This window comes from Schistocerca piceifrons, chromosome 10 (genome assembly GCF_021461385.2).
Source record: "Schistocerca piceifrons isolate TAMUIC-IGC-003096 chromosome 10, iqSchPice1.1, whole genome shotgun sequence".
In the NCBI taxonomy this organism is placed as follows: domain Eukaryota; kingdom Metazoa; phylum Arthropoda; class Insecta; order Orthoptera; family Acrididae; genus Schistocerca; species Schistocerca piceifrons.
The window spans coordinates 86885733-86910326 of NC_060147.1; the positions used below are offsets into that span (position 1 = coordinate 86885733).

A 24594-nucleotide genomic window follows, 5' to 3' on the forward strand; every position below is an offset into this window, starting at 1 on the left:
TCAAACAACCCAATTAAAATTGCTACACCAAGAAGAAATGCAGATGATAAACGGGTATTCATTGGACAAATATATTATACTAGAACTGGCATGTGATTACATTTTCACGCAATTTGGGTGCATAGATTCTGATAAATCTGTACCCAGAACAACCACCTCTGGCCGTCATAACGGCCTTGATACGCCTGGGCATTGAGTCATACGGAGCTTGGATGGCGTGTACAGGTACAGCTGCCCATGCAGCTTCAACACGATACCACAGTTCATCAAGAGTAGTGACTGGCGTATTGTGACGTGCCAGTTGCTCGGCCACCATTGACCAGACGTTTTCAAATGGTGAGAGGTCTGCAGAATGTGCTGGCCACGGAGGCAGTCGAACATTTTCTGTATCCAGAGAGGCCCGGACAGGACCTGCAACATGCGGTCGTGCACTATCCTGCTGAAATGTAGGGTTTCGCAGGGATCAAATGAAGGGTAGAGCCACGGGTCGTAACACATCTGAAATGTAACATCCACTGTTCAAAAGTGCCATCAATGCGAACAAGAGGTGACCGAGACGTGTAACCAGTGGCACCCCATACCATCATGCCGGGTGATACGACAGTATGGCGAGGACGAATACACGCCTCCAATGTGCGTTCACCGCGATGTCGCCAAACACGGATGCGACCATAATGATGCTGTAAACAGAACCTGGATTCATCCGAAAAAATTACGTTTTGCCATTCGTGCACCAAGGTTCGTCATTGAGTACACCATCGCAGGCGTTCCTGTCTGCGATGGAGCGTCAAGGGTAACCGCAGCCGTGGTCTCAGAGCTGATAGTCCATGCTGCAGCAAGCGTCGTCGAACTGTTCGTGCAGCTGGTTGTTGCCTTGCAAACGTGCCCGTCTTTTGACTCTGGGACCGAGACGTGGCTGCACGATCCGTTACAGCCATGCGGATAAGGTGCCTGTCATCTCGACTGCTAGTGATGCGAGGCCGTTGGGATCCAGCACAGCGCTCCTATTACCCTCCTGAACCCACCGATTCCATATTCTGCTAACAGTCATTGGATCTCGACCAACGCGAGCAGCAACGTCGCGATAAGATAAACCGCAATCGCGATAGGCTACAAGCCGGCCTTTATCAAAGTCGGAAACGTGATGGTACGCATTTCTTCTCCTTACACGAGGAATCACAACGACGTTTCGCCAGGCAACGCCTGTCAACTGCTGTTTGTGTATGAGAAATCGGTTGGAAACTTTTCTCATGTTAGCACGTTGTAGGTGTCGCCACCGGCGCCAACCGTGTGTGAATGATCTGAGAAGCTAATCATTTCCATATCACAGCATCTTCTTACTGTCGGTTAAATTTCACGTCTGTAGCGCACCATCTTCTTGGTGTAGCAATTTTAATGGCCAGTAGGGTATCAGCGTGGTGTGTGTTGCGGGTGTGTCGTAGCGAGGGCGGCCAGCTAGCTGGAGCCAGCTGCCCCTGCCGGGATGCGACGCCCAGACTGAAATGCGGCGGCAGCGGCGGCGGCTGTCGACCACGCCCACCGCGGCGCTATTGATCGCGCCCCCCCTCCGTACCCCTTCGGCCCCCCACCTGCGGCTCTGGCGTACTACTACGCCGCGTCCTTGCGTAAACACAGCGCACTACGCCGCCGCAGAGATATGTACGCTGACGAGCCAAAACATTATGGCGGCCGCACACCGCCGGATTGAGCGCACGTGACGCGGTAAGGGAAGCACACCGGGCGGAAATTATTTAATCCGACAAACTCTGGGTGGTTGCCTGGGACATAGATAATACTTTATGCTTATTATCCGATGTATCCTTCCACGGCCGGTACTGATTTCACTTGATACTTCCCAGGTGACAGGCTGCTGTCGGTGTATAGAACTTCCTCGTAACGTTTCATCTCCGACTGCGGGAGACATCTTGAGAACTAAAGCGCCAAAGTGCAACAAGAACTCGAGAGATCACCGTGTATTTAGGAAGCGTAGCCCGCCCGGTTGGGTCTTTCCCATTAATTTAATAGAATATCTCAAAAGTTCGTTATTTCGGAGTGTTGGCAGTCAATGCAGCATCGAGAATGTGGATATTATGCAGGCACAATCTGACATTAGACCCTATACCCAAACTATATTCAGTTTAAAAACGTAAATGGGATGAAAATTCAATTGAATTAAGGAATAACTTCTATTAGTATGTATCTGAGAGCCCGCCCGGTTGGCCGTGCGGTCTAACGCATGGCTTTCCGGGCGGGAAGGAGCGCCTGGTCCCCGGCACGAATCCGCCCGGCGGATTTGTGTCGAGGTCCGGTGAACCGGCCAGTCTGTGGATGGTTTTTAGGCGGTTTTCCATCTGGCTCGGCGAATGCGGGCTGGTTCCCCTTATTCCGCCTCAGCTACACTATGTCGGCTGATTGCTGCGCAAACAAGTTCTCAACGTACGCGTACACCACCATTACTCAGCCATGCAAACATAGGGGTTACACTCGTCTGGTGTGAGACGTTCCCTGGTGGTCCACCGGGGGCCGAACCGTACAATAACCCTGGGTTCGGTGTGGGGCGGCGGAGGGGTGAAGTGGACTGCGGTAGTCGTCGTGGGGTTGTGGACCACTGCGACTGTGGCGGGGACGGAGCCTCTCTGTCGTTTCTAGCTCCCCGGTTAATATACAATACAATACAATATAGGAAGCGTAGAAGCACCACAGTCAAAAAAAAAAAAAAAGGGGCATCAAATGGATGTAAACAAATAGAGCCCGCCTCCACGTGGCGGGACATGGGCAACGGTGGTGGTGGTGGGGGTGGTGTTACTTTGTCACACCGGACCCTGGACCCAGTCATGGCGACTAAGTGGCAACATACGACCCACCATAAGAAATTAGACGGTGGGTCATAAATAATGAGCTAGTGAAAACAAAATGTCCTTCACATGACGTCAGCGAAGAGATCATCTCTGGTAACTCCAACATTCCCGATTGAAAGTAATCGATCGTCATTCTTACACTGCAACGTCATCGAGTAAAACAGAAGTGATTTCTGGCGTTCCCCAAGGTAGTGTTATAGGCCCTTTGCTGTTCCTTATCTATATAAACGATTTTGGAGACCATCTGAGCAGCCGTCTTTGGTTGTTTGCAGATGGCGCTGTCGTTTATCGACTAATAAAGTCATCAGAAGACCAAAACCAAACTGCAAAACGATTTAGGAAAAATATCTGAGTGGTGCAGTTGACTCTAAATAACGAAAAGTGTGAGGTCATCCACACGAGTGCTAAAAGGAACTCGTTAAACTTCGTTTACACGATGAATCAGTCTAATGTAAAAGCTGTCAATTCAACTAAATACCTAGGTATTACAGTTACGAACAGCTTAAATTGGAAGGAACACCCAGAAAATGTTGGGGGGAAGGCTAACCAAAGACTGCGTTTTATTGGCAGGACACTTAGAAAATGTAACAGACCTCCTAAGGAGACTGCCTACACTACGCTTGTCCGTCCTCTTTTAGAATACTGCTGCGCGGTTTGGGATCCTTACCAGATAGGACTGACGAAGTACATCGAAAAAGTTCAAAGAAAGGGAGCACGTTTGTATTATCGCGAAATATGAGAGAGAGTGTCACAGAAATGATGCAGGATTTGGGCAGGACATCATAAAAAGAAAGGCGTTTTTCGTTGCGACGGAATCTTCTCACGAAATTCCGATCACCAGCTTTCTCCTCCGAATGCGAAAATATTTTGTTGACACTGACCGACATAGGGAGAAACGATCACCACGATAAAATAAAGGAAATCAGAGCTCGTACGGAAAGATATAGTTGTTCATTCTTTCCGCGCGCTATACGAGATTGGAATAATAGAGAAATGTGAAGGTGGTTCGATGAACCCTCTGGCAGGCACTTGAATGTGATTTGTAGAGTATCCATGCAAAAAAAAGACGTTGACATCCAGATTTTATCTAACCTAAGACTTGTTCTTTTCTGTTTACTGTTTTTTTTTCAAATCTCTATAGCCTTTCTGCACATGCGCGCATGATAGTGCGATGTTTTCTCGCTGAAGTTTATTTCGTGATCACCCGCTTGCTAAACACGTCCCGCTACGTCCGATTTATCCTATGTCGCAGGCGGCAATTCCTCTTGCGTTCTACCATAAGAGTGTTAACATTACAAACTAGTCTACTGCTACAAGAAGTAGCCGGTGTAGCCAAAAGACGTCGCATATCTTTTGCCGATCTTAAACATTCCTTTATCTTCTTGGTGGGTCAGAAGATAGTTCCACACCGTACTTGCTCAAAACTTTCGCAGTGGGGTCTGTAATCTTACTGAAGAACGGAAGGAAAACTTTCCTGTTAGGCGGCCATAGTTCCTCGTTGATCCTGGTTCTTCCCCTAGGGCGAAGTGCTCGATCTATCTCCGTGTTAGAACAACCATTCTTTTCGAATGTCGACCGAAAATATTGAATCTCGTGTTTTAAATAAGTCGGTTCACAAATTTTCTGCGTAGTGTATAACAAGGTCAGAGGGCCATAGACACGGGTTCCCAGGTAGATGCCGTGTTTCTTGACTTCCGCAAGGCGTTTGATACAGCTCCCCACAGTCGTTTAATGAACAAAGTAAGTGCATATGGATTATTGGATCAATTGTGTGATTGGATTGAAGAGGTCCTAGATAAAAGAGCGCAGCATGTCATTCTCAATGGAGAAAAGTCTGCCGAAGTAAGAGTGATTTCAGGTGTGTCGCAGGGGAGTGTCGTAGGACCGTTGCTATTCACAATATATATAAATGACCTTGTGGATGACATCGGAAGTTCACTGAGGCTTTTTGCAGATGATGCTGTAGTATATCGAGAGGTTGTAACAATGGAAAATTGTACTGAAATACAGGAGGATCTGCAACGAATTGACGCATGATGCAGGGAACGGCAATTGAATCTCAATGTAGACAAGTGTAATGTGCTGCGAATACACAGAAAGAAAGATGCTTTATCATTTAGCTACAATATAGGTCAGCAACTGGAAGAGAGTTTAGAGCCCACACAAAGGCGAACCGACAATCTTTTTTTCCACGAACAACACGAGACTGGAATAGAAGGGAGAACCGATAGAGGTACTCAAGGTACCCTCCGCCACACACCGTCAGGTGGCTTGCGGAGTATGGATGTAGATGTAGAACATGCATTTTTTTTGTCTGGGGTGGTGGTTAGAATCTATATGAAGGCAGCAGTCAGTATGTGTTGCTTTTCTGTATCCTGAATGGCCCAATTCCCCACCCCCTCTCTTGATACCAGATACATGCAAAAAATTCAGTTCGCCATTATTCCTTGTCTCCTTAGTTCGTTGGATTTTCGGACTGATGCTGTTGAGATGTATCAGGAAGGCGTTCAACTCGTCTGCGTTCTCTGGGGAGGCCCTATTTTACAAAGACATCAAATCTTTCTTACAGCCGACAAAAAGTCGCACAAATAATTCTTAATTCTTTAGTACCAAGAGAGAACTGCATTAACACTATAGTTCCTTCAAAAATGGCACCAACGGGTCTGTTCCGTCTAACACGGTCAAAGACAGCAGAGGATCCTTAATTTGTCTTGCCGCTGCTGCTATCCGGGCAAACATATCCTTTTCTAGAATGACATTTTCACTCCGCAGCGGAGTGTGTGCTGATATGAAACTTCCTGGCAGATTACAACTGTGTGCTGGACCGAGACTGGAACTCGGGACCTTTGCCTTTCGCGGGCAAGTGCTCTACCATCTGAGCTACCCCAGCACGACTCACGCCCCGTCCTCACAGCTTTACTTCTGCCAGTACCTCGTCTCCTAGCTTCCATACTTTACAGAAGCTCTCCTGCGAAGGTCATGAGTTCGAGTCTCGGTCCGGCACACAGTTTTAATCTGCCAGGATGTTTCATATCGGCGTACATTCCGCTGCAGAGTGAAAATCTCATTCTGGAAACATCCCCCTGGCTGTGGCTAAGCCATGTCTCCCCAGTATCCTTTCTTTGAGGAGTGCTAGTTCTGCATGGTTCGCAGGAGAGCTTCTGTAAAGTATGGAAGCTAGGAGACGAGGTACTGGCAGAAGTAAAGCTTTGAGGACGGGGCGTGAGTCGTGCTTGGGTAGCTCAGATGGTAGAACACTTGCCCGCGAAAGGCAAAGGTCCCGAGTTCCAGTCTCGGTCCAGCACACAGTTGTAATGTGCCAGGAAGTTTCATATCCTTTTCTGATTCGACAGGGGTTTTCTCTCTCCCCACACAAAAATTCCAGAGGGGTCAAGTCAGGTGATCGATTAGGCCTCGGTGCCGGACCACCTCTGCCAATCCACTTTATCGGAAACAGTCGGATCAAGAATCATTGCAAAGGACGACTCAAATGGGACGGCTATGCTGGAACCACATGCGTTGTCTTGTGGCTAGTGGCATGTCATTCAGCAACTCTGGAAATGCTCTGGCGGGAAAATTGTTGTAATAATGCCTGCCATTTAACGGCGTAGGTAGGAGATATGACGCAACTAATCAGCCACCAACAACAGTTGCCCTCACATTCGCGTAGAAGCGTACTTCATGAGCGCGTGTAAATGTGGCAGGTGGATTAAACGCCCTCCAAACACGTGAATTGTGGATGTTGAACGACGTCGCTTTGTAGTAAGCACCAACCATGAGCGGTGTACGCACTCCAGGTGCATTGTTCCCTTAGTAAACAAGTAGTATGCTAGGTCCATACGTACAAGTAAATCTGAATGTTAAACAGCCACTACAGTTGAAGAGTGAAGTGTGGCCTCTGTCCGTACAATAAGAATAAGTGCGACAACAAATCAGTATAAACAGGGTGTAAACGCCCCCCCCCCCCCCGACAACTGGGAAATCCGAGAAAAGTACGAGAATTTTTTACAGTTCCGAGAATTTTTTTACAGTTCCGAGAATTTTTCATTGTTTTAGTTTTCAGTTTAGCCTATGATTGCATACATCGCAAGAGCCTGCTCAACTGTTTAAGGGAGTTTGGCATAGTAGAGAAATTCATCAATCTGATAAAGATCTGTATGAACGAAACACGTGCAAAGGTGCAGATGGGAAATCGCGTAACTGAGGACTTTGAAATTGTGACAGGACTCAGGCAAGGAGATGGGTTGTCCCCTATCCTGTTCAACTTTGCTCTTGAGAAGATCGTATGCGAGACCTTCCAAGAGAATGAAGGGATTGAAATCGAAGGAAAGAGACTGGCATACTTAGCCTATGCAGACGACATCTGTTTACTCTCTAGGTCGGAAGAGGAATTGGAGCAAATGACCAAAGCACTAAAGGAGGCTGCCTGCAAATTTGGGCTAAACATAAACGAAGCCAAGACAGAGTACCTCGTTATGACGCGTGGTCATTGTCAGACGGCTGATCATCTACAACCACTGCAGGTTGGGGACCATTCCTTCAAGAGAGTACAAGAATTGAAATACCTAGGTGCACTTTTCACTGAGAACTCGTCATGTGAAGCAGAGATCAATTCCAGAATACAAGCAGGAAACCGATCTTACCACAGCCTAGCACAACTGCTTCGGTCCAAATATCTCTCCAGACTGTTCAAGATTCGACTGTACAAAACCCTGATCCAGCCTGTTGTTTTATATGGCTGTGAGACATGGAGTATCCGGAAACAGGACTTCCATAAGCTCCTTGATTTTGAGAGAAAAGTGCTTCGGAAGATCTTCGGTCCGGTTCTGGATGCAGATACAGGGGAATGGAGGATCAGATACAACCAAGAGCTTGAGGAACTATACCAGCAGCCCAACAGAGCAGAAACTGTCAAGGCCAAACGAATGCAGTGGGCCGGCCATGTGGCCCGGATGGAGGATCACAGATGGCCTCGGAAGCTCCTGGATTTCACACCTACAGGAAAGAGACCGCCAGGGAGACCCAAGAAGCGTTGGAGGGATGGACTCCACGAAGATTTAAACCAAGCGTCAATAGATGTGGCCGGATGGCGGATAGCAGCAATGGACAGAGTAGTAGTAGTAGTAGTAGTAGTAGTAGTAGTAGTAGTTGTTAGTTTTCATGTAAATTTTTGTAATTTTGGCTGGTAAGAACTGATACTCTAACAAGAATTTTACTTCAGCCCGCTTCAGAAGAATAACACAGCAGAATAAAACATAAACGAGAGAATAACACCAAAATAAAACTTCAGTTGCGAAGAAAATGCGCCATTTACAACAACAAAATACAGTGCACACAAAAGCGTCTGCCGACAGCAAAATGTGTCAAAGGCTTTAGGACGAAGACTGTACTTTATAAAAAAGAAAGTGCTTTCGTTGAGCGTGACGTCATAACTGTTTACATTTCTAACAGGTCACAGAAAAATATTGCGTTTACTTTCAAAGTAAATTTCCTTTTTGCACAAGATGACTTATGTTACCTGTGAGAATATGCGATGAATTTCTGAAATCACAGAGCCTTATTTAAAACTTAACTGGCACATTTCTGTTTAATACATTTTAAAGGGTAACAGATACTAAAATAAGTTGAATATTATATGTGAAAACTTAGCTTTTCTCGTGGCTGTACTGTATGTATATTAATACGAGGGTAATCCCAAAAGTAAGGACTCCTATTTTTTTAATAAGTACAATGACCTGTTTATTTCTACAGTAGTTTACATCGGTTTACAGCTTGAACATTTAGCTGTTTTTAGATATAATCACCATTACTGTCGATGCATTTTTGTAGACACTGCGGCAGTATTTGTATGCCCATGTCATACCAGCTCGCCGCCATGCTGTTCAGAAGGTTATGAACCTCTTCTTTTACCTCGTCGTCGGAGCTGAATCGCTTTCCGGCCAAATGTTCTTTTAACCTAGGGAACAGGTGATAGTCACTCGGCGCCAAATCAGGACTATAATGTGGGTGGGTGATTGTGTTCCACTGAAACTGTTGCAGGAGAGCAACGGTTTGCCGAGCGATGTGTTGGCGAGCGTTGTCATGGAGAATGTGTACGCCCTTGCTCAACATTCCTCTCCTCCGGTTCTGAATTGTCCGTTTGAGTTTTTTCAGTCTCTCACAGTACCTGTCAGCGTTAATTGTAGTCCCAGCGATTCAGCTCCGACGACGAGGTGAAAGAAGAGGCTCACAAATTTCCGAACAGCATGGCGGCGAGCTGGTGTGCCATGGGCTTACAAAAACTGCCACAGCGTCTACAAAAATGCATCGACAGAAATGGTGATAATGCCGAAAAATACCTAAATGTTCAAGCTGTAAACTGATCTAAAGCATTGTAGAAATAAACAGGTCTGTGTACCTATAAAAAATAGGAGACCTTACTTTCGGGATTACCCTCGCATAAACCGTTAACTTTTCCTGTTTGTGTGTTCGCACTACCTAACAGTGATATTACTATTGAATAATTACATCACGTGTCCTATGTTCTGAATATCTACTGTCATTAGCTCGCGAGATCACGTGACGTGAGCTACGTCAGAAAATAGCGCTACGCAATCTCGAGTTCAGTGCTTCGGAAGCCACCGTGCTGTATTTGATGGAATTCGTATTTATACTTGCGTTACACGAAAATATCCAGTGTACATGTTGCCGCGTATCAAAGATCGTTCCAAAACGCGTCGTTTGTTTTGTGGATTTCGTTTCCCATAGTGGCGGCAAGTTGTACGCTGGTGTATAAAACCTTTACGATTCAAAGGATTTGTGAGTTTTACAGCTCCGAGGGAAAATACACTATATGATCAAAAATATCCGGACACCACCAGAAACATACATTTTTCATATTAGGTGCATTGCGCTGCCACCTACTTCCAGGTACTGCATGTAAGCGACCTCAGTAGTCATTAGACACCGTGAGGGAGCAGAATGGGGCGCTCCGCGGAACTCACGGACTTCGAACGTGGTCAGGTGATTGGGTGCCACTTGTGCCATAAGTCTGTACGCGAGATTTCCACAGTCCCAAACTTCCCTAAGTCCACTGTTCCGAATTTGATAGTGAAGTGGAAACGTGAAAGGACACGTACAGCAGAAAATAGTACAGACCGACATCGTCTGTTGTCTGACAGAGACCGCCGACACTTGAAGAGGGTCGTAATGTGTAATAGGCAGACATCTATCCAGACCATCACACAGGAATTCCAAACTGCACCAGGATCCATTGCAAGCACTATGACAGTTAGGCGGCAGGTGAGAAAACTTGGATTTCATGGTCGAGCGGCTGCTCATAAGCCACACATCACGCTGGTAATTCCCAAACGACGCCTCGTTTGGTGTAAGGAGCGTAAAGATTGGACCATTGCACAGTGGAAAAACGTTCTGTGGAGCGACGAATCACGGTACACAATGCGGCGATCCAATGGCAGGATGTGGGTATGGCGAATGCCCGGTGGACGTCATCTGCCAACGTGTGTAGTGCCAACAGTAAAATTCGGAGGCGGTGGTGTTATGGTGTGGTTGTGGTTTTCATGGAGGGGGCTTGCACCTCTTGTTGTTTTGCGTGGCACTATCGCAGCACAGGCCTACATTGATGTTTTAAGCACGTTCTTGCTTCCCACTGTTGAAGAGCAATTCAGGGATGGCGATTGTATCTAACAAAACGATCGAGCACCCGTTCATAATGCACGGACTGTAGCGGAGTAGTTACACGACAACAACATCCCTGTAATGGACTCTCCTGCACAGAGTCCTGACCTGAATCCTACAGAACACCTTTGGGATGTTTTGGAACGCCGATTTCGTTGCAGGTCTCACCAACCGACATCGATATATCTCCTTAGTGCAATACCTCGTGAAGAATGGGCTGCCATTCCCCAAGAAACCTTCCAGCACCTGATTGAACGTATGCCTGCTAGAGTGGAAGGTGTCATCAAGGCTAAGAATATTGAATTCCAGCGTTACCGATGGAGGGCGCCACAAACTTGTTAGTCATTTTCAGCCAGGTGTCCGGATAGTTCTAATCACATGGTGTACATTGTCACTTGACACGGAAAAGTGTATTTTCACACACATAAAAGCACATTTTTAGCCAGGAACTCTGGGGATTTTTTTTACCCGTCCGAGGATAAGTGAAGAGGCAATGGGATCTGATTAAATAATGCTCCCAGAAAATTATATCAGAGAAAAATATTTGTTTTGGAGTCGCGTGCAACTCGCAGACTTTGTCGGCTTTAGTAATTTTCACCCTGTGTAAGAAGAGCGCAGAGGAATGGGAAATCATTGTAGCGGTGATACGGGCCGCAGGTTGAGATACCCAATGACGTGAACAAATTTGTCACGGGCAGACAGTTGTGGGCCGGTGCCCGGAAGCCAGCGACTCCGAATCGTCGAAGATGGTCGACTTTCGCGTCATAGTACTTGCAATGCATCCTGGTGCAGTTTGGAATTCCTGTGTGATGGTCTGGATAGATGTCTGCCTATTACACATTACGACCCTCTTCAACTGTCGGCGGTCTCTGTCAGTCAACAGACGAGGTCGGCCAGTACGCTTTTGTGCTGCACGTGTCCCTTCACGTTTCCACTTCACTATCACATCGGAAACAGTGGATCTAAGGATAAGAGTGTGGAAATCTCGCGTTCAGACGTACGACACAAGTGGCACCCAATCACCTGACCACGTTCGAAGTCCGTCAGTTCCGCGGAGCGCCCCATTCTGCTCCCTCACGGTGTATAATGACTACTGAGGTCGCTGACATGCAGTACCTGGAAGTAGGTAGCAGCACAATGCACCTAATATGAAAAATGTATGTTTCTGGGGGTGTCCGGCTGTGTGGGGCGGGAGGAGCTTCCGGTACGCTATCTGACCCCCCCCCCCCCCCCTCTTTTCCCTGTTACACTCTCGAATGGCGTATGGGAAGAATGACTACCAATTGAAACCAGAACAGCTGTTAGCTTGACTGACATAAAAGTAGATATCTTAGGTGTTGCGAAACAACTCAAATCACTTAAGAAAGGCAAGTCTTCCGGTCCAGATGGAATACCAATCAGGTTCCTGTCAGAGTACGCAGACACAATAGCGCCTTTCTTAACAATCATATACAACTGCTCACTTGACGAAATGTCTGTTGGAAAGTAGCACAGATCACACCGTTACGGTCGCAGGTTCGAATCCTGCCTCGGGGATGGATGTGTGTAATGTCCTTAGGTTAGTTAGGTTTAAGTAGTTCTAAGTCTAAGGGACTAATTACCTCAGAAGTTAAGTCCCAAAGTGCTCAGAGGCATTTGATGTTGGAATAGGGAGTAGACGACAAAGTTGTGGACGTCCACCCACGCCTCATCACTCAGGCTCGCTCGCTGTCTAGATCTACTCTGAACATTATGACTACCGACCATTTCTTTTCTCTCTCTCTCTCTTTTTTTTCAATCAGTCTGCTGACTTATTTGATGCGGCCCGCCACGAATTCCTTTCCTGTGCTAACCTTTTCATCTCAGAGTAGCACTTGCAACCTACGTCCTCAATTATTTGCTTGACGTATTCCAATCTCCGTCTTCCTCTACAGTTTTTGCCCTCTACAGCTCCCTCTAGGACCATGGAAGTCATTCCCTCATGTCTTAGCAGATGTCCTATCATCCTGTCCCTTCTCCTTATCAGTGTATTCCACATATTCCTTTCCTCTCCGATTCTGCGTAGAACCTCCTCATTCCTTACCTTATCAGTCCACCTAATTTTCAACATTCGTCTATAGCACCACATCTCAAATGCTTCGATTCTCTTCTGTTCCGGTTTTCCCACAGTCCATTTTTCACTACCATACAATGCTGTACTCCAGACGTACATCCTCAGAAATTTCTTCCTCAAATTAAGGCCCGTATTTGATGTTAGTAGACTTCTCTTGGCCAGAAATGCCTTTTTTGCGAGTCTGCTTTGATGTCGTCCTTGTTCCGTCCGTCATTGGTTATTTTGCTGCCTAGGTAACAGAATTCCTTAACTTCATTGACTTCGTGACCATCAATCCTGATGTTAAGTTTCTCGCTGTTCTCATTTCTACTACTTCTCATTACCTTCGTCTTTCTCCGATTTACTCTCAAACCATACTGTGTACTCATTAGACTGTTCATTCCGTTCAGCAGATCATTTAATTCTTCTTCACTTTAACTCAGGATAGCAATGTCATCAGCGAATCGTATCATTGATATCCTTTCACCTTGTATTTTAATTCCACTCCTGAACCTTTCTTTTATTTCCATCATTGCTTCCTCGATGTGCAGATTGAAGAGTAGGGGCGAAAGGCTACAGCCTTGTCTTACACCCTTCTTAATACGAGCACTTCGTTCTTGATCGTCCACTCTTATTATTCCCTCTGGGTTGTTGTACATATTGTATATGACCCGTCTCTCCCTATAGCTTACCCCTACTTTTTTCAGAATCTCGAACAGCTTGCACCATTTTATATCGTCGAACGCTTTTTCCAGGTCGACAGATCCTATGAAAGTGTCTTGATTTTTCTTTAGCCTTGCTTCCATTATTAGCCGTAATGTCAGAATTGCCTCTCTCGTCCCTTTACTTTTCCTAAAGCCAAACTGATCGTCACCTAGCGCATTCTCAGTTTTCTTTTCCATTCTACCGACCTACTGCCGAGATAAACGCGTCCATGCGATAGATAACCTGGCGAGAAATGACTGCTGCTCGGACACAGGTACGGTGCATGTCTTGTCAGTGAGCGTGCGGTCCGTGGGTGGAGTGGAGAAGGCGCGCGATCTATGTGATGGACCGCAGGCTCGGCACCACTTGTCAGGTGTTCGAGGAGTGTGATGATTGTGAGAAACCACCTCAAGACGTTGTGGTGTGGGGGCCGGCCGCGGTGGTCTAGCGGTTCTAGGCGCTCAGACCGAAATCGCGCGACTGCTACGGTCGCAGGTTCGAATCCTGCCTCGGGCATGGATGTCTGTGATGTCCTTAGGTTAGTTAGGTTTAAGTAGTTGTAAGTTCTAGGGGACTGATGACCACGGATGCTCAGAGCCATTTTGGGAGGCCACACCTTATTACAGACGACGGTTGATAGAAGAGGTAGGCGGAACTAACATCAGACGTTAATGCTGAGAGGAGTACAAGTGTGTGTGTGTGTGTGTGTGTGTGTGTGTCTGAACACACAGTGCACCGAACACTCCTAACGATGGGCCTCCGCAGCCGTTGACCCATGCATGTTCCAGTGTACGAATGTTAACACCACGACGTCACAACTACGAGGGCAGTTCAATAAGTAAGGCAACACATTTTTCTTCTCGGCCAATTTTGGTTGAAAAAACCGGAAATTTCTTGTGGAATATTTTCAAACATTCCCGCTTCGTCTCGTATAGTTTCATTGACTTCCGACAGGTGGCAGCGCTGTACGGAGCTGTTAAAATGGCGTCTGTAACGGATGTGCGTTGCAAACAACGGGCAGTGATCGAGTTTCTTTTGGCGGAAAACCAGGGCATCTCAGATATTCATAGGCGCTTGCAGAATGTCTACGGTGATCTGGCAGTGGACAAAAGCACGGTGAGTCGTTGGGCAAAGCGTGTGTCATCATCGCCGCAAGGTCAAGCAAGACTGTCTGATCTCCCGCGTGCGGGCCGGCCGTGCACAGCTGTGACTCCTGCAATGGCGGAGCGTGCGAACACACTCGTTCGAGATGATCGACGGATCACCATCAAACAACTCAGTGCTCAACTTGACATCTCTGTTGGTAGTGCTGTCACAATTGTTCACCAGTTGGGATATTCAAAGGTTTGTTCCCGCTGGGTCCCTCGTTGTCTAACCGAACACCATAAAGAGCAAAGGAGAACCATCTGTGCGGAATTGCTTACTCGTCATGTGGCTGAGGGTGACAATTTCTTGTCAAAGATTGTTACAGGCGATGAAACATGGGTTCATCACTTCGAACCTGAAACAAAACGGCAATCAATGGAGTGGAGCCACACCCACTCCCCTACCAAGAAAAAGTTTAAAGCCATACCCTCAGCCGGTAAAGTCATGGTTACAGTCTTCTGGGACGCTGAAGGGGTTATTCTTTTCGATGTCCTTCCCCATGGTCAAACGATCAACTCTGAAGTGTATTGTGCTACTCTTCAGAAATTGAAGAAACGACTTCAGCGTGTTCGTAGGCACAAAAATCTGAACGAACTTCTCCTTCTTCATGACAACGCAAGACCTCACCCAAGTCTTCGCACCCGAGAGGAGCTCACAAAACTTCAGTGGACTGTTCTTCCTCATGCACCCTACAGCCCCGATCTCGCACCGTCGGATTTCCATATGTTTGGCCCAATGAAGGACGCAATCCGTGGGACGCACTACGCGGATGATGAAGTAGTTATTGATGCAGTACGACGTTGGCTCCGACATCGACCAGTGGAATGGTACCGTGCAGGCATACAGGCCCTCATTTCAAGGTGGCGTAAGGCCGTAGCATTGAATGGAGATTACGTTGAAAAATAGTGTTGTGTAGCTAAAAGATTGGGGAATAACCTGGTGTATTTCAATGCTGAATAAAACAACCCCTGTTTCAGAAAAAAATGTGTTGCATTATTGAACTGCCCTCGTACGACTGATGTGGCCGCGAGACCATCGGCACTAGATATCGGCGCAGTGGCAGAGTGTTCCATGCTCTGATGAATCCCGATACCTTCATCATTCCGATGGAAAGGCGCAAATCCGTCGTCTTCTAGGGGAGCAGCTCCGTGACATTTGTATTGCAGGACGAGGACAAGCTGGCGGCGGCTCTATTGTGCTCTGGGGAATATTGACATGGGCGTCCGGTGGAGTTCGTGACACCCCTTCATGACGATCGTGTTTCCGGACGGTAGTGGCATTTTTCAGTAAGGCAATGCGCCGTGTCACAAGGCGGACGGAATGGATCGAGAACACAGTGGCGAGTTGCAGTTGACGTGCTGGCCCCCGAACTCGCCAGATCTGAACCCGATCGAACACATCTGGAATGTGATTGAACGTGGTGTCCGAGCTTGTGTGTGTCCATGTGGTGCCAGCTCCCCCCCAGCGACCTACCAAGGTTTCATTCATGGCACGACGCGTCACCGCTGTTATCCGTGACGAAGGTGGACATACCGGCTATTAGGTAGGTGGTCATAATATTCTGGCTGATCAGTGTACATCTATATTTATACTCGTCAAGCCAAATAACTGTGTGGGGCGGGAGGAGCTTCCGGTACGCTATCTGACCCCCCCCCCCCACCTCTTTTCCCTGTTACACTCTCAAATGGCGCATGGGAAGAATGACTACCAATTGAAACCAGAACAGCTGTTAGCTTGACTGACATAAAAGTAGATATCTTAGGTGTTGCGAAACAAATCACTTAAGAAAGGCAAGTCTTCCAGTCCAGATGGAATACCAATCAGGTTCCTGTCAGAGTACGCAGACACAATAGCGCCCTTCTTAACAATCATATACAACTGCTCACTTGACGAAATGTCTGTTCCTGAAGATTGGAAAGTAGCACAGATCACACCAATATTCAAGAAAGATCCCTTGCCACTGTGGGAAGGCTTACATTGGTCAGACAATCCGGGCCATGCAGGACCGATGTGTTGAGCACCAGCGGCACACACGGCTGCTTCAGCCTGAGAAATCTGCAGTGGTGGAGCACTGTCTCACCGAGGGGCATAGCATGCTGTATGACGAGACACAAATGGTTGCCCCTGCATCTCGCTATTTAGTCCAGTCATATGGTAGATATACCTTGCAAAAGGTGGGGTAGAAGAGTTTATTTTTTCAACTCGCTCATATGGTTGGAAAGATTAGAAAACCGAGTTTTCGCTTGGGAAAACTTTCTGCAGTCCGAAAATTTCGGACTTTTTTCAGTTTTTCAAAATATCTCAGTTTCATTTGCTCCTATCGCTTTAACGTCTAATTTCTTTTTTAAAGAACACAAAATTCTCTACAAATTTGATTCTTGCCATTTTTTTTTACTCCCAATATCTAAGGCGCTACAGCTCCTCAAAAAATAGCAATTTTTCAAATTTTGAGCATAGTGGCAAGACACCTTATTTTTTAACAATATTTTTTCAGTTTGTGTTTGTGTAGTATAAATACATCATACATCATGTTATAAGTTGGAATTTACCACCTCACTTTCAGGTATTCAATTTCTCTGTATGCAACATGAGGATTGCTGGGCACCCAACTATTGTGATTCTTACATCACGACCTGAAGTTCACTATGGGCCACCTCAGCCCTGGTATTTGTAAAACTATAAATATAAAAATACATCATTAAGACACACACACACACACACACACACACACACACACACACACACACACACACAAAATAAATTGTCTCAGGAAACTGAACTATTATTAGCTGCAATAGGCAACCTAATTAGGTAGGTAATTATTCTTGTGTATAAAATCCACACAGTTGACATTAAAAATAAGTAGCTTTATTACAATTAAAATGCATTGTCAGTTACTAAAAAATGTTGACAGTTCTGGGTGTGTAATACTTGTAATATTGCACTTTAGCGCACTTGAGACAGATATGAGCATCACGTCCAACGTTTTGATGGGCCAGGTTCCTCAGTGTCACCAGAAATACCTTGAGTTACGGATTCAGGGTCTGTACATAGAGTTGATCCCAGATTGACCTCTTCTTTAAAAAGCGAGTCAGCCTCAGCAAGTTCGTTGATTTGGTCAGCGGTTTCCTCAACATCCTCCATAACATCTTCTTCACTGTCTTCATATAAAATTTTTGGCACGTTTTCGCAGTTGACCCCAATACATTTCTTGCAAATTGAAGAACATTTCAAATCCGCTTTTCTGCAGGAGCACGCTCCGCCACCGTTCAGCTTGCATGAGCATGAAACAATGTGAAGAAGTGCTTCAGGTGCTGGTTCTTGGCTCATTATAACGGGTATTGGACCATGGTCACTGTGATTCCAGCCCCATTTCTCAGGAGGTTCGCAGTTTCCCATCCAACTTTGGACTTGTTGGTAAGTCCGCAACGAATGATGTTGTGCAGTATCTTGTGTAGGTGGCAACGGTGCAAGATTCAGTTTGCTTTTTGTGGCAAACTTGGCGAATAGCTGGTACCGCAAATGGTCTAGTGTGTGGGAACTGCTGACACCTCCACTATACAATGCGATAGTAACCTGTTCTCCTGCTGTTATTATTTCTAAACGGGTGGCATGTGGTTTATTGAACGTGCAAAGCGCTCAGGTTAGGTGTTCATTTTTCGCTACAATATTGCAGCACTTAATTTTTCCTTGACCAAAAGAAGCAGATGTTGTATCACATCCGCTAAAGGCGTGAGTGAACAGAATATATTCACTGTCAAACTTGTAAGATGCAGTGGAAAACCACTTGTCTTCTGCATTTCCTCTTCCTGGCTTTAAGAAAAATCAGTTTTCAGTGCCTTGCCCCAAACCGGTCATGAGCACAAGCAGGTCAACATCTTCTCCTACAATGACAACAAAAATCTTTGGTTCTTGAAATGGCAGATGTTACAATCATAACGTCAGAATCTTCTTGTGCCTGGTGCACTTCAATGCTACACTCCAGAAATTCCTTTTTAGAAGTGTGCTCAAACGCATCTTGTTTCGTTCGTTGTACAAGAACTTGTCCTGAGGGACTTGGTTCACCATCTCTGATTCAACCACAACGTCAACCGAAGAATGTTTTTTGGACCTACGAATCCTCTCAGCACTCTTTGTGCTACATTTGTCTCCCTTACATGGATACCCATCGAATACAATACCAAATTGAGATCCAAAATGACGTTGCAGGTAAGAAACATAGCTTTGGGCTATTGACTTGAAGCAAACATTTCGAGTCCAAGTCACTTTGTGGATAAGGTACCCTCCATCAATGACAAAACATTTACTCGGTCCACCTGACTTCACATCTTCCACTGGAACGAAGGCATTGTAGAATGATTTTGTGCCTTTTCGCATGCTTTTTCTGAGAATAGGGACATTGGGTAAGGAGCAAGTTCATATTTCAGAAAGGCTTTTAACTCTTCTTCACTTTGTTTCGTTAAACAAATCCTTTGGAAAAGAGTTAAAGGATCAACAGGAGTAATTTTAGTGCTCCCAGCTTTGACAGAATTGAACGCAGAAAGGAGAGTCACAACTTTATCTTTTCTACGGAACTTTACCTCGTGGAAATTGTCACCAACTATTCTTTGCTCGAAATTTGAAAAATTGGTATTTTTTGACGCGCTGTAGCGCCTTAGATACTGGGAGTAGAAAGAAATGATAAAAATCAAATTTGTAGAGAATTTTTTGCTCTTTAAAAAAGAAAATAGACGTCAAAGCGACAGGAGCAAATGAAACTGAGATATTTTGAAGAAACTGAAAAAGGCCGACATTTTCGAAGTTTTTTGACTGCAGAAAGTTTTCCCAAGAAAAATTTTGTTGGTGAAACTTGGTTTTCTAACCTTTTCAACAATATGAACGAGTTAAAAAAATAAAATCTTCTACCCCACCTTTTGCAAGGTACAGGCTTTTTCTCTGACAGTTTCACTGGACTGATTGGGACTGTGTTTTAAAAGAATCCATAGAGATTCGTTTATCTGAAAATCTTATTAATAGAGACAAGGGTTACCTTTTAAGTAGGAACCCGGTGATATCAGACATTAAAAAACAACGGTCTCTGTTTCGATCATCGGAATAATTTTTAATTTTTGATAGCGATATCTCGATTTCGCCTGTTTCCACCACTGGCGGCGCGAGGGCAGTTACGGCACCTTCTCGCACACGCGTTGTGGGCCTTCTGCGGCCTATTTAGGGGCCGCCGCTTGCGCTGAGAAGTCAATTCCGGCGAGATCGTGTACCAGCACTCTCACCTGAAGATGGCGGCCAGGTTCACCGCTGAAATATTGTGTCAATATGACGTTATGATCCGGCTGCACACCCGAGAAGAATATTATTTCACAAGTGCTCTTTCGATTTGCTTGCTGTCTTTCATTCACTTCAAGCGGAATCCATTTTCCCACTTTCTGCACCTTTGCCATTGCTTTCAACCGAAGAGAAACGGCTTTCTGCTTCACATGCAATTGTTCCGATAGTTCCTATCGAGTTTCAGTATCTTAAATGAAAAGCACCAGTTTGCTTTTGTTCTACAGTATTACTTTTATTGTGTTGACCGGCTTTCGGCTTACAAGACCATCTTCAGACATTTACTGAGTATTGTCACCAAAGAAGGTACAGTGTTTGCAAACAACATTCTAAGAGAAGTAACACGTGTAGACTGAAGCAGAAACATACAGTAAGTTACATCTTTGACATGTGGTGGTAATGCAAAGAAAAAGTAAAAAATTGAACAGTAAATAAATAAAAATGGAGTAGTTAGGAAGAACTTTAATACAAAATAGGAACACCATACCTATACAACAGTTTATATTAATAAACAAAACTAATAAAATAACATAAAATTAGTACTTGACAAGGCTACATCAGGAGGTATAAAACATGGAGAGTGATACACCAACCAATTACAAGAAGAAACAATTATCAGTGTAACTACAGAATACAGAAGGAACTTAAGCAATGTCAATAAGACAAACAAAAATAAATAAATGCAGGAAAATGGAGGAGTAGAAGGGAACATAATGCAATCTTTGAGTGTGTCGTGGTACTGCATTTTAACATTAACATTATATTTAGAACTGTGGCTATGTTAACAGTTTGCATTAAATAAATGAACCAAGTAATATATAAACAATATTTGATAAGACAACTACAAGAGGTGTTAAACATGGACAGTAATACAAGTACCAGTTAAAATAAAGCCTTGACAGTTGAAACTACAGTCTATTTCGAATACATAGAAAACTTCAGTAAAACAAAAGACCTTAATGAATACAGGAAAATGGGAACATGTAGGAACAGACAGTGTGGGAAGTAATGAACAACAGAGATGATCATATGTTTAGGAGAGGGCAAGTGTTGACTAGTATCTGCTCATTTAGGATTAGATCTGGACTGTGAGCTAGCTAGATCTTTCTTAATATCCAGGGCTTTCAGCTGGTTGAGTTTACGGCCTTTGTTTGCTAAGTAAAGGACATGGTAGTTGTGACCCTCACTCAGTATATGTTCAGCAAATGCGGAGTCTAAATTCTACAACCTCCAGCTGCGTTCATGTTCAGCCAGCCTAGTTGCTATGTCTCTGCCTGAATCACCGATGTAAAACTTGTCACAATCAGAACACGTGATTTTGTATACCCCACTGTTGGCTAATAAGTGGATCTTATCTTTTCTATTGAAAATACACTGGCCTGTCGTGTTACACTACTGGCCATTAAAATTGCTACACCACGAAGATGACGTACTACAGAGGCGAAATTTAACCGACAGGAAGAAGATACTGTGATATGCATTCACACAAGGTTGGCGCTGGTGGCGACACCTACAACATGCTGACATCAGGAAAGTTTCCAACCGATTTCTCACACACAAACAGCAGTTGACCGGCGTTGCCTGGTGAAACGTTGTTGTGATGCCTCGTGTAAGGAGGAGAAATGCGTACCATCACGTTTCCGACTTTGATAAAGGTCGGATTGTAGCCTATCGCGATTGAGGTTTATCGTATAGCGACATTGCTGCTCGCGTTGGCCGAGATCCGATGACTATTAGCAGAATATGGAATCGGTGGGTTCAGGAGGGTAATACGGAACGCCGTGCTGGATCCCAACGGCCTCGTTTTACTAGCAGTCGAGATGACAGGCATCCTAACCGCATGGCTGTAAGGGATCGTGCAGCCACGTCTCGATCCCTGAGTCGACAGATGGGGACGTTTGCAAGACAGCAACCATCTGCACGAACAGTTCGACGACTTTTGCAGCAGCATGGACTATCAGCTCGGACACCATGGCTGCGGTTACTCTTGACGCTGCATCACAGACAGGAGCGCCTGCGATGGTGTACTCACCGACCTGGATGCACGAATGGCAAAAAGTCTTTTTTTTTCGGATGAATCCAGATTCTGTTTACAGCATCATGATGGTCGCATCGTGTTTGGCGAAATCGCGGTGAACGCACATTGGAAGCGTGTATTCGTCATCGCTATACTGGCGTATCACGCGGTATGATGGTATGGGGTGCCATTGGTTACACGTCTCGGTCATCTCTTGTTCCCAATGACGGCACTTTGAACAGTGGACGCTACATTTCAGATGTGTTACGACCCGTGGCTCTACCCTTCACTCGATCCCTGCGAAAGCCTACATTTCAGCAGGATAATGCACGACCGCCTGTTGCAGGTTTTGTACGGGCCTTTCTGGATACAGAAAATGTTAGATAGCTGCCCTGGCCGACACATTCTCCAAATGTCTCACCAATTGAAAACGTCTGGTCAATGGTGGCCGAGCAACTGGCTCGTCACAATACGCCAGTCACTACTCTTGACGAACTGTCGTATCGTGTTGAAACTGCATGGGCAGCTGTACCTGTATACGTCATCCAAGCTTTGTTTGACTCAATGTCCAGGCGTATCAAGGCCGTTATTACGGCCGAAGGTGGTTGTTCTGTGTACTGATTTCTCAGGATCTATGCGCCCAAATTGCGTGAAAATGTAATCACATGTCCCTTCTAGTATAATATATTTGTCCAATGAATACCCGTTTATTATCTGCATTTTTTCTTGGTTGTGCAACTTTAATGGCCAGTAGTGTAACAGAAAACCAATGCTGTCCGCAAATCATAGTTCGTAGGCAAAAAACTCGGCATGTTTACGGGTTTGAAACAGATACCGACCGAAGTAACTTGAGTTACTGTAAGTTGACATTCGTCGTCAGCCGTTGGCAGATGGCGCTGCAGACGCGGTCTCAAGGGCCCTATACTGACGGTTAGCGGTATCTGGAGGGAAATTCCGGTTTCATACTTCTGCACTTGGTATGCTGTGGGAGGGGTGTTCTATGGTCGAAGAGGTGTTTTCTGGCACCTAAAATTTTATAAATGGTTCAAATGGCTCGGAGCACTATGGGTCTTCTGACAAGGGAACCTCCCCATCGCACCCCTCTCAGATTTAATTATAAGCTGGCACAGTGGATAGGCCTTGAAAAACTGAACACAGATCGATCGAGAAAACAGGAAGAAGTTGTGTGGAACTATGAAATAATAGGCAAAATATACAAACTGAGTAGTCCATGGGCAAGATATGCAACATCAGGGATAGTCTGAGATCAAGAACGCCGTGGTCCCGTGGTTAGGGTGAGCAGCTGCGGAACGAGAGGTCATTGGTTCTAGTCTTTCCTCGAGCGAAAAGTTTACTTTCTTTATTTTCGCAAAGTTATGATCTGTACGTTCGTTCAGTGACGTCTCTGTTCACTGTAATAAGTTTAGTGTCTGTGTTTTGCGACCGCACCGCGAAACCGTGCGATTAGTTGACGGAAGGACGTGCCTCTCCAATGGGAACCGAAAACATTTGATCGCAAGGTCATAGGTCAACCGATTCCTCCCCAGGAAAACACGTCTGATATATTTTATACAACACTGGTGACGGCATGTGCGTCACATGATAGGAATATGTTGTCGACCCACCTAACTTGTACACTTGGCGAATGGGTAAAAAGATTCTTCTACCTTGCCCGATTTAGGTTCTCTTGTGGATGTGATAATCACTCCCAAAAAAGTGATGAAAACATAAGAATTTGACACATAAACCGAAAATAAAAAATTAAACTTTTTACACGAGGGAAGACTTGAACCAAGGACCTCTCGTTCAGCAGTTGCTCACGCTAACCACGGGACCACGGATCTCTTGATCTCAGAGTGTCCTTGATGTTGCCTATCTTGCGCATGAACTACTCAGTTTGTATATTTTGCTTATTTTTTCATAGCTCCAGTCAACTTCTTCCTGTTTTCTCGATTGATCTGTGTTCAGTTTTTCAAGGCGTATCCACTGTGGCAACTTATAACTAAATCTGAGAGGGGTGCGATGGGGAGGTTCCCTTGTGAGGTCAACTTAGAACTACCTAAACCTAACTAATGACACCATATACATCCATGCCCGAGGCAGGATTAGAAGCTGCGACCGTAGCGGTCGCGCGGTCCCAGACTGTAGCGCATAGAACCGCTCGGTCACCTCGGCCGGCTTAAAATTTTATAAATTGAACACTTTATGAGCGAGCGAGGTGGAGCAGTGGTTAGCACACTGGACTCGCATTCGGGAGGACTACGGTTCAAACCCGCGTCCGGTCTCCCTGATTTCCCAAAATCACTTCAGGCAAATGACGGTATGGTTCCTTTGAAAGGGCACAGCCGACTTCGTCCCCCATCCTTCCCTAATTCGATGGGACCGATGACCTAGTTGTTTGGACCGCTCCTCCCGAATCAACTACCCAACCGCTGTGCGTGGGCAGTGTAGAGGATTTGCCGGGCTTGCGTGTCTCACCGGCAGGGCCCCCAGCTACCTCCAAACAGCGAGCTTCGCTGTCCGCCGACCTACGCAGCAGGCGCGGAGCGTTGTGGCAGGTCGCATTACGCGCGCCCCATCTGCGCATGCGTACAGCTCCTTTCGCGGGGCCCGGAATCGGGAACGCCGAACTCGCTTCCGCCGTGACGTCACAGCGCGGGAGGCCAACATGGCTGTTCCATTCGCGGATTCTCAAGCCTTCGCTGGCACCAAAATTCTAGTGAATGAGATGCTAGACCTGAATTCACTATTGCTTCAGTTTTGGTACGTCCGCACGAGATTTTTGATGATATGGACGA

At 45.7% G+C, this 24594-nt stretch overlaps 1 protein-coding gene across 1 annotated transcript in view; it reads left to right on the forward strand.

Moving 5' to 3' along the window:
- Positions 1 to 2771: 2771 nt before the first annotated feature.
- Positions 2772 to 24594, forward strand: part of LOC124718713 (protogenin A-like) — a 416220-nt gene continuing 394397 nt past the window's right edge. Inside the window, exon 1 of the mRNA XM_047244333.1 lies at positions 2772 to 2880. Within this exon, the coding sequence (XP_047100289.1) occupies positions 2772 to 2880 (109 nt within the window). The remainder of the gene's footprint in view (positions 2881 to 24594) is intronic.